At 45.8% G+C, this 10,949-nt stretch overlaps 1 protein-coding gene across 1 annotated transcript in view; it reads left to right on the top strand.

The window, feature by feature from the left end:
- Positions 1–247: 247 nt before the first annotated feature.
- Fli1 (Fli-1 proto-oncogene, ETS transcription factor) overlaps positions 248–10,949 on the top strand; it is a 121,291-nt gene continuing 110,589 nt past the window's right edge. The window contains exon 1 of the mRNA XM_057768850.1: positions 248–625. Coding sequence (XP_057624833.1) covers positions 608–625 — 18 coding nt within the window. The 5' untranslated portion in view covers positions 248–607. The remainder of the gene's footprint in view (positions 626–10,949) is intronic.

Below are 10,949 nucleotides of genomic sequence, written 5' to 3'. Positions count from 1 at the left end.
GCGTTTGGCTTTGGATTTGGTGGGGGGGAGAAGGTGGTGGGGGAGTTGCAGACTGCAGGAATCAGGGCGCGGACACTGGGCGTAGACCCCGTCATTGTTCCTGGCCAGCTCTTATCTCCCAGGAGCAAGTATCCTGTGTGCGCAGTGCATGAATGTATCTGGGCATCTCCGCGTATATTTATATAGCGAGTGATGCGAAAAGCAGGACTAGGCAAGGAGAGGAAGAGGGGGTGTGGGGGAGGGAAGACAAGAGAGAGCAGAGAAGAGAGAGGAGAGGGCGAGGAGAGAGAGAGAGAGAGAGAGAGAGAGAGAGAGAGAGAGAGAGAGAGAGAGAGAGAGAGATAGGACTTCCTCCCCGATCGCAAAGTGAAGTCACTTCCCAAAATTAGCTGAAAAAAAGTTTCATCCGGTTAACTGTCTCTTTTTCGATCCGCTACAACAACAAACGTGCACAGGGGAGCGAGGGCAGGGCGCTCGCAGGGGGCACTCAGGGAGGGCCCAGGGCGCCAGAGAGGCCGCACCGTGCTAATCTGAAGGGGCTACGAGGTCAGGCTGTAACCGGGTCAATGTGTGGAATATTGGGGGGCTCGGCTGCAGACTTGGCCAAATGGACGGGACTATTAAGGTAAGCAGGGGGTAGTGGGCTTGGGACTCGGGCCGACTGGGGCTGAGGGAGGACTGGACGCCGGGGTCCCGGAAGACGTGGCCGCTCACCCTTCCTTCCGCGCTCCGACTTGCGCGGTCTCCTCGGGGCGGGTGGCGAGTCCCCCCTTTCCGAGGAGGCCGACCAGCCTTCCCGCCGAGGGCGATCTATCTCTCACTCCTTGCGCCACAGTGGAGTCCCGCAAGCTTCCACCGCGCCGCACGCGTGGCTGCAAGACCCGGCAGCTGAAACCTGGGGAAGCGGGGTGCGGACAAGAGTCTAGGGCGGGGTATCGCCGGGTCGCTTCCCAACCGGCAACCGGGCGCCCTGGCCCCGGCGCCGGGCACTCGCCTGGCCGCCAGCTTCCTCTTGCCAGAGGCCAAGAGCAGCGCGGGCAGGGGCAGCATTCGTCGCTAGCTGGGGTCCCCAATCCCCGGAGCCAGTTACAGGGTTAGCTGGAGGTGGGGAGGGGTGCAAGAGAGTGTTGTCTGAGGATCCGGCTAAGGCGGCGGGTCCAGATGGAAGCCCCTGTTTACATGTCAGCCAGACTGGTTTCTCTTCCCCTCACACTGCTGCTGCCCGGCGTTCTGCCGACGCCGGTTGCCCGGACTAACGGCCCGCCTCGCAGCTCCTCCGACTGGGAATCTCCTGGCTCCGCCGCTGCCCTGAACCCCAAATCTAGCACTCTGTGCATGCGCCAGCTTCAAAACAAGGGTTCCAGGAGCTGTCCTCTCAGTAAGAATTAAACTCCTTTTTAACCACCCGCCTGCGATGGCTGGTTCTGAGCCCGTGGCCCGGGGCTGTCTTGTCGATTCCACCCCCTATCTGCGCCGCCCCGCCAGGGTCTAGGTTGCAAAGGGCAGCCCAGAAGACCCGTGAGTCTGGGTTCCCTGTCACGCTTCAGAACGACTGACTCTTCAGAAAGGGGGAAGTGGGGCTAGGAGCAGAGAAGAGGGACACCCCCTTACGTGACTAGCCTTAAGAGGATTTAGGAGAATGAATGAGACCAGACATTAGCTTCAAGGTTGCCATACAACACCAAGCAGGAGTTGGTCTGGAAAAACTATCAGGCTAGAGAGGTGGGGGACTGGCAGAGTCCGCCATTCCCCAGAACTCAGAGGAGTGGATTTCCTACCCATGACTTGATTGAAAGGAGGCTAAGGTGTTAGGCTTAGAGAATTCAACAGATTCTTATCTCCTGGGTGGGGGACAAAGTGTTTTTATTTTCTAAGTCCTCTCTCTCTCTCTCTCTCTCTCTCTCTCTCTCTCTAACATGCTGACTTAGGTAAAAGGCACCAACTGCAGGAACTTGAAAACAGATGAAATAACTGATTGGAAGGGTTTTTAAGACCATCTAATCGGCACGGTTTTATCAAACCGTGGGTGGGTGAGAGGCCTGCTCTAGAGACCTGAGAGTGGAGGTCACTGGCCCTTTTCACCTGGTTCCTTGCTTCCTGTTGGGGAGTTCAGGCAAGAGCCTACAGCCCCAGATTCAGTAACCAGATGCTCCTCATAGAACCTCCACATCCCCATTCAGAACACGGTCTACTCGCCCCCCCCCCCAAGACGCCCCTTGGATTCAGAAGGGTGGCAACATGGCTCCAGAGGCTTGGTGTGGACACTCTGAAGAGAAATGAAGCAATATCTCTGCAGTGTTCAGACCTCTAAACATAGGCCCTGAGCCTTGGAGGAAGCTGTGGTCTGTATACCCAGATGTGTTAACCTCGCTTTATGTACACATTGGGATGGGCATTGAAATCAGCCTTAGACCAGAAGTTTGGCACTTCATACCGAAGATGGGAGTGCAGACTCTTGTAGGATGAATGATTAGAGCTCACCAGCCCCTCCAAAGCCTCCCAAGGATCGCCTTGCTTCTCACCTGGGTGATCCAACACCGCAGCCACTCTAGGTCAATCTCTTTCTTTCCAAACTCTTCTGTATGCCAAGGCTCCGGAAGATTAGATCTTTAGTGTGGCCTTCAGCATTTTAGCTATGTAGATGCCGTGGGCTCCTGTTTACAGGTAACCTTTAGACTGGGGGATTGCAGCCCCCACTTACAGGATGGTCCAGTGTCACGCTTGCGATAATACTAGCATGTACTGGGTTGGAAGAAAGGTCAACCAACTTCTGATCTTGATGTATGAATTCACAGCTATTAAACTGCTTTGAGCCTCAATCTTCATAAAAAAAAATCCCATGGGACTGCCTTACACTTGTGTTTCCAGCTGCTGATCCACTAGCCCACTCTCCTGCCCTATGCTGACAGAGGTCAGAAGACACCAATTTGTAGACATAAACTCAGAGTGTGAGTTGCCAGACTGAACCACCTGGAGAAATCAGCTGTGAGTGATTCCTCCAATGCGATTTTATGCACCTGTGTGCATCTTCCTCAATCACCAAATTTGAAAATGCCGGTGGGGTCTGGGTGCCCAGGATGTACCTGGCTCAGGATGCCAGGGAAGTCTGGTTTTCTTTACAGCAGCGCTCACAGAGCCCTTTGGTGTTAGAACCCCCCCCCCATCATGTTGTCCTTCCAAATTATGTTCTCTACCTATCCAAGGATGTCTCTTGGGAGAACTCACAAGGGGAGCCTCGTAATCTGGTTGCTCTTCTTCAGTTTTAGACAAGTTAACCTGCGCTGTTAAACAACACCCTACTCCACCCCTGCTCCCCACAGTGATATTATCAGTGTTGGAAAGCACGTGACACTGCTCGCTGCTTGAAGAAATGACCTGGTTTCAAAACCCCGTCTTCGTTCTAGGCAGGCTTCCTTTGATCAGATTGATGCCATCTGTAGAGGCATGAATGTAAAGAGCCCCATCGAAGATTGGGTATGAACCAGAGAGGAGTCAGACCCGTGCAGAAAATTGAGAAATGAGAAAAGCAAGGAAGGAAGGACTCGGAGAAAGCCTGGGTTCACCCTCGTTTCTACTACTTACTGTGTGTGTGTCCTAGACAGGCTCTTTGCTCCCGAGTCTCAGTTTTCTCATCTGCAAAGTAGGTCTACAGTCGCAGTAAGGATGAGATAAAATCTGCTACTTTAGGTGGATGCGTGTTCACTGAACTTCGTCAGGGGTTAGAACTAGAAGAGGTTTTTTTGGTCACAACAGTAGAATATAGGTCTGAATTTATCACTACCCATATTTCATGACTTTGCTTTGTGTTTGTGATGCACTTCTCATGCCGGAGGCTCTACTTCATGTCATTGGGGGAAACAGCAATTGAATGGCTCTAGAGAAGGTGATAGACACACGTAGAATATGTTTTAGGGCTCACATGTGATGGTGCTGGAGCAGGCAGGAGAACCAGGGTAACGCTGCTAATAAGGAGTTGAGATAGCCCTTCTGGAGAACCACTAAATGGTGATAGAGGAAAGAGTGAAGTTGGGGTTGCAGCTGTGGACTCTGAACCAGAGGAGAGCCTTATGCCACGCAGAGGGCAGGCTGCTGCTCTCAGGGAGGAGAAACTTGGGAAGGAGCCCTGGGGAGAGGCAGTCAAGAAGGAGCACACCAAACAGTGACAACTTTGGCTTCTGCCCTCCAGGTGGGCCTGTCACTCTCCCACTACTCCTCCTCAGTATCGCCTAGATTCACAAGGACTCCAGGCAAACGAGATGGTCATTTTGTCCATCCCCATGCCCACGTGATTGCTCTCTGAAGTAACTACCAAGTGAACTCTTGCCACTGGAAAGCCTTCTTCTCCTACTATTCAGAGTTACAGATTTGCAGCTTTAGAGATTTGGGGAACGTTCATCCTGACACTTTCGCTTTTCCCGTAGGAAAACGGAGGCCCAGGACATGAAGTGGGACATGCAATATCACAGGGCGCAAAGTGAAAATTCGGGTTCTAAGGAAGCAGAGTAGTGCTCTTTCCACTATAGTGCAAGGGCATCATTTGTCACGGTTAAAATCATACAAAAATGCAGGAAGAGCTTCACACAGAGAAATCATGAAATAGCTGGCGCCTTAAACTGATGACACTCTGTAATTTGGTGGCAGATGTATTCTTCCTATCTTAAATTACATCTACACACACACACACACACACACCACCATCACCACAACAACCAACAACAGCAGCAACAACACCACAACAGCAACAAAAAGTAACAATGTCCAAAATTCTGGATAGGGTTGGAAAACACAACTGCTTTTCAAAATCAATCTGCTTTGACTGTATGCAACGCAAAAAAGTTTCCATTATCAAGAACTACCCAAAATATACCATTTTTTAAATAACCAAGAGGTCCCTCTATTGATGGTGGGCAGGTATAAAGAATGAATTTTTGCCTCTTTAAATAAAACACTCTCAGATATATTAGGACACACCTAATAGATCTGTTTTCTAAACAGGGAGGCAAACAGTCTTTAGTAACAACTTCATTAAATACGTTGTACGTATTTAAATTTTCAGTGTCTTCTTTAGTTTGAAGTTGAGCAGTTAGGTTGGTATTGGTTTTAAAAATTGTTTGGCTAATATCAAACCTTTCCCCCACCCCAGAAATATAGCATTAGTCCAATTCCCTCCCACTAAAAACAAAAAAAAATCTCAGAAAAATATTTGCATTAATAAACTTCCCCTTTTTCTACCTTAAACCTCATAAAAATATCCACAAACTAAAGTTTCGCAATCTAAAGTTTGATAGGCTTTCAGATGGGATCATTTGTCTTTCTGGATTTAGAATGGGAAGCCTACTGCTGGATTTTAGTTAGATGATTGGCTAAATGATGTTGGCACATAATATTTTTGTTTTGAATAATATGAATTTTTGAAGATGGAATTTAAAAGCCTGTCTACCTTTTTGTTTTCGTTGTTTATCTTGTGTGTGTGTGTATGACGTGTGTGTGAGCATGGGCACACACATGGAGATAATGGGATGACCTAGAGTGTTGGTACTCACCTCCCACCTTGTTTGAGATAGGGTCTCTTTGCTGTTAGCTGCTGTATACAACAGTCTGGCTGGCTCGGGGTCTTCCAAAGAATCTCCTGTTTTGCCTCCCATCTCGCAGTAGAGTCCCTGGGAGTAAAGACTTCTGCTTTGTCTATCTGGCTTTATATGTAACCCTGGGCATCAAACTCAGTTTCTCAAACTTGTGTGGCAAGCACTTTAACCACTGAGCCATCTGTCCAGCATGCTTTTGTTTGTTTGGGGGAAAATCTGTCTCAAACTTACCATGTATTTAAGGATGGTGCTGGACTTCTGAGCCCTCTGCTTTAACCTTCTGGGTGCTGGGATTACAGGAATGCACCATCATGCCTGGCTATAATACATTATTTTTAGTCATTACAAAGTTCTGCAGGTGTTTTTCTCTGCAGAAGGCTACACCCTGTTTCATTTTCTGTTTCTTTCATTTATGCCATATTCATGTTATTCATGTTAGTCACTTCATTAATAGATGGTGTTACCAAATGATGTCACTTAGTAATACAATTCGGGTTGTTTCTCCAGAGGTAATAAAAGGAATCATCATCCATTCCCCTTGCTGTCACTCCTGGGTCTCACATCTTACAGATGTAGCAATCTCTAGAATACCAGTATTCTGTGTGAAGTGGACACTGTCTGCTGACCAACCATATCAATGCAACTGCAACATTGCTGTGCAGAGTCAGACTTGGTGACCTGTCTGGGATCCTCAACTAGAGAATGAGCTGCGTGTGCCAATGGGATTGCTAGGTGTCATGGCAGCCCATGCAAGCAAAGGACAACTCAGACTGAACACACACACACGCAAAGATGTAATGAGAAGAGTTGCACGTGCAGTTTCTTGGCCCTTGCAAAGCACGTTCGCATGCTCCCTTGGCATAAGTGTATCTGGAAGCTGGCCTTGAGGTATATGGATAGACTTGCATATGGTAATATGATCAAGGGCTTTGGAGAGGAAATGCATTGGGGAGGAGGTGGAAAGATTAAATAGAAGTAGAATATGGAAAGCTTTAAATATTGTGATAAAGAACTCAGGTTTGAAAATATATACAATAAGAAATAATGATTTTTAAAAATTTTTATGATTATCTTCATAGCTGTACAAATCCCTTCAGTCAATGGAGAAGACAGGTTTTCAGAAACTCGACTAGAAGCTTCTAGTAAATCATCAGGACTAGGCAGCAAGTGTTGAGTTTGAGGAAGCAGAAAGGTCTGCAAGATGATCCTTACTAAGCAGGCTTGAGTGGGGGAGGGAAAATTCCATCGCTTTGGGTTTGATAAACATATGATTGGCCAAGAGTGGAGTGTTACACTTGCCTGCGTTCTCAACACTTAGCATGTAGAGACCGGAGTATCTCAAGTCCAAGGACAGCCCAAGACAGTGATTTCACAGTCAGACTGAGCTACATGCCAAGACCATATTTCAAAAACCCAAGGACTGTGAATTTGGCTCAGAGGTTAAAAGCATGTACAGAGTATGCACGGGACTTGATCGGATCCCCAAAACTGTGAAAAAATGTTTAAAAACATTGCTCGCTGCCTTTGCTCCCTCAAATATGACCTTTTGCCCAGTGTTCTGGGGAATCTCGCCATGAGCTATCTCTTTAATTGGGAGGGCTATCCTAGTGACAAGGGCAGCTCTTTTTAACAGTCAACAGATGGTGATACTGACCATGAAAAAGGGTTTTTTGCCTGAGACTCAAATCAAACTTCTATGGAAATTCAGAGAAGTGTGACCTTCTCTCATGAGGAGGTCTGGCCCATTGCCTCCATTCCAAGTGCTGACATTTCATCTGATCAAACCAAGATTCAGAGACTTTTGTCCCTCATCCCAGGAGGGGCTGAGACAGAAGGTAGAGCGCACTTCCACTTTCCAGCATTTTCAAAATCACTCGAACCCAAAGGCTTTAAGGTATTTCCTATCTTTAGGGAGCAACATACCTGCCATTTACTTTATGACCAAAATCTCAGAGTATGAAAGTTTTCAAAACCTCAAGGAAGACACAGACTTGAGTACTGTAGAATGATTTCCCAAGAGCAGGTCCATTTACTAGGTGGGAGCTTTGCATCCGAGGTCATGAAAGACCTTAGGTCACATTTCAGTGCTCACATGCAAGAAGCCTGAATTACGGGTGCCATGGGAGCTGTAACCTTGATTTTCTAGACACGTGTGACTTTCACAAATCTACTAGGATCTAACATACCAGACGCAGATTTTCTCAATCTGAATATTCACGGATTCATTGATTTTGTGTGGAAAGGAGACCTAGTCTGAAAGCAGGCAATTGTACCCTACCATTCATGTAGCAAAAAGGCAAAAACAATCAGGTTAATGTTAAAAATTACTCAGTTTCTAACTTGTCTTTATGTTGATTCTGTTATAATCCACAGAAGCATATGTTTGGGTTGAAATGTATATGTCCATAGAGTCATTTCTTATTTAGATACTTACCATTTCATTCATACTCAGTCATTTATTCATTCACCCAAGTTGAATAGTACTAGCAACGTCAGTGCTCTAGAAATGACCCGCCTCTGTCAACGGAAACAAGATGTCTCCACTTCTTGAGATTTTCTAGAGAGTAGAAGTTTCTCTACTTCCTTATTTTGAGTTCTGATGATCCGTGATTCCAAAGAAGGCAATGGCCATTTGGAGGGACTACTTATACCTAGATTAATGCTATGGAGACATTAGGCATAATGTCGCAAGGTGACAGCGGTGTAGAGATCCATGGCCCCTCTATCTGAGGTGATATTAGTATTTTATGTAGACATTTTTGGAAATCCAGAGCTTGAGTCAAGGAAATTCCTCCTTCTTTTTCTCCCCAGGTCTCCAATATCTATATTAACACAGCAAGTAAAGTAGAAAAAAAAAAAAGAGCCCCCTTTGACTCAGGGACAGAGTAGCATGGCCAAGGCGCTCTGCTTCTTCACTAGCACCACACAACAAACAGGCAAACTGGGAAGGTAAACGAGAGCTCTCAGAGACCGTGTTGTGTCTCAGACTTATTGTCAGGCCCAAAGACCACTTACAGACCAATAGAAAAAGACTACTTGATAGGAAGTGGACAAAGATACTAGAAGAAGAAATACAAATGAACAATCAACTTAGACTCTCAAGCCTGTGCCTATGTAAAGATCTTCAAACGAAAAGAGTGCGTCTCTTACCAGCGGGACCTAAGTGAACAGCGAGAAAGTAATAATGTGCCATGCTGGAAAGGGTGACTGCCTTACCCTTATCTGTGTTCATTCAGATACCTAAGATATAGCTACAAGATGCTTATAGCAGCAGCTTTATAACAGCAAAACATGAAAAATGATTGAAGTTTATTATCAGGATGGTACTAAATAAAGAGTAAAGGAGGATATGCACAAGAGGATGTCATGCCAATGTTAAATGGAATAAAATAATTCTTATAGACACTGATTTAGAAAGCTCTCACTGAAATATAGTGATATATAAAAATGAAAATGACGCCGGGCGATGGTGGCGCACGCCTTTAATCCCAGCACTTGGGAGGCAGAGGCAGACGGATCTCTGTGAGTTCGAGACCAGCCTGGTCTACAGAGCTAGTTCCAGGACAGGCTCCAAAGCCACAGAGAAACCCTGTCTCGAAAAACAAAAAACAAAATGAAAATGACAAGCTGTATAGTCAGTCCGTTTATGGAAGAAATCTAAGCACATGTGTTTATGATCTTTTTATGTCCAAATAATTTTTAGAGGTATATACAAGTTAAAACCAGGTACCCTTGAATATGAAAAAGCAGATGTCTCTCTTTCATATCATGAATTCATGGAACATAGTATTCCTTAATCATTAGTATATATTATTTTTACAATTTAAAATATGCAAAAAAATTAAAATGGTTTGTTGGAAATATATTTATAGAAGCCATTCTGACCAGAATGCACGGTCCCAGAGACTTGAGACCCCCTTTCTGTGACAGAGCGCGGCTGAGAATCCACATGCAGCATTGCTAGTCCTGGCTGCACCTCAAAGCAATTCCTAGCTCTTGGGCAAGTCCCCTGGCTTCTGCTACTCACACGCCATTTCTTTGTTTAATCTGTTCATGTGTAAACTGAGTTACAATGGCAACATTCTCTACCAATCCCAAAATTCACCCTGGCCAGGTTGTGCACTCCTGTGTCTGATTTTGGAGTGTAGGTGGCTGAGCCCTTTGACCTTCTTTCTGTCCTAGTATAGCTCTGAGATCTCAAGGTTAAGCTGTTCTATCAGGTGACGCCCAGGACCAGCCACCACTGGGCTGTTACAAGGTGCTTTGTGAGTTTCCGGGAGCCCTGTTTTCTCCACTGGCAATTCATGGGGCAATGATTTGAGCCCTGTGTATTGACACCATCTAAGAATAGGGCCCAACCCTGCACCGGGGTCTCAGACTCTTAAAAATTCAGTCTTGTTTAAAACCCCAAAACACATTTGGCTCCAAAAACCTTTACTCTGGACTTTTAAAAAAATCCTCTTTAATTGAAGGGAAATTGAATTTGTCTGGTTTTTATTCATTTACACTTAACTCTTAAGAAAACAATATTTTTTTGGGAACTTATTTGATGTCTAAGAAGAATGTTGAGTTTCTTAATGAGTTTTCTGGAAGGCTTTTAATTTTTTTCTGCTTCTTAAAACAGGAAGTGGTGCCGTGCTCTGGGCAAACATAATCTGCCCAGAAGGCCCCGGGTCGGTGTGAAGGAGTATCACTGGCCGTGTGTGGACCCCGTGGCCCAGCTAAAGCCTCTTTTCTTCTAGTCCTTACCTAAGATTGGATGCATTATTCATTTTCCACCTAAGAATCATAAAAACTTGGATAAGCAGAGTCTTAAGGGAAAAAAACCTGGTGGTTAATCTGCCTTTAGGCACTGATTTCTGGCCCTTAAGATATACTTAGCCTTGGTCCTTGTACCAATCCTATGGGGTCTGTATTGTTTCCATTTGGAGCAAGTGAGTAGCTTATTCAAGGTCATTTATTCAGGTAGAAAGGGGAAAGCTATTACGTGGACCCGATCCTGATTGCCTCCAAAGTTTATGGAGTTTAGTCAGTGTGAAAAATCACCAAACTGACATATGCGCTTCCACGTAGCTTAGGATTCAAAGCCTAACTCTTCTGCTTCCTTCTTTGTTTTGCCTACTGGTGTTGGATCCGAGGCTGTGCACATGTTCTAGGCAAGCACTTTGCCACTGAACAATAATCAAAGCAAGGGTTTTTTTGTTGTTTTGTTTTGTTTTGTCTTTTATTTGCTATTTGTTTTTAGCCAGGGTTTTGCTAAACTGTTCAGGTTGGATCTGAACTCGCTCTCTTGCCTAGGCAGGCCTAGAATTGTCAGTCCAACTGCCTGCACCACGAGGCTGAGCGCTCACCCACCTTGTGAGG

The sequence above is a fragment of the Chionomys nivalis genome, chromosome 4 (assembly GCF_950005125.1).
Source record: "Chionomys nivalis chromosome 4, mChiNiv1.1, whole genome shotgun sequence".
In the NCBI taxonomy this organism is placed as follows: Eukaryota; Metazoa; Chordata; class Mammalia; order Rodentia; family Cricetidae; genus Chionomys; species Chionomys nivalis.
This window is presented reverse-complemented; position numbering and strand designations above follow the sequence as displayed.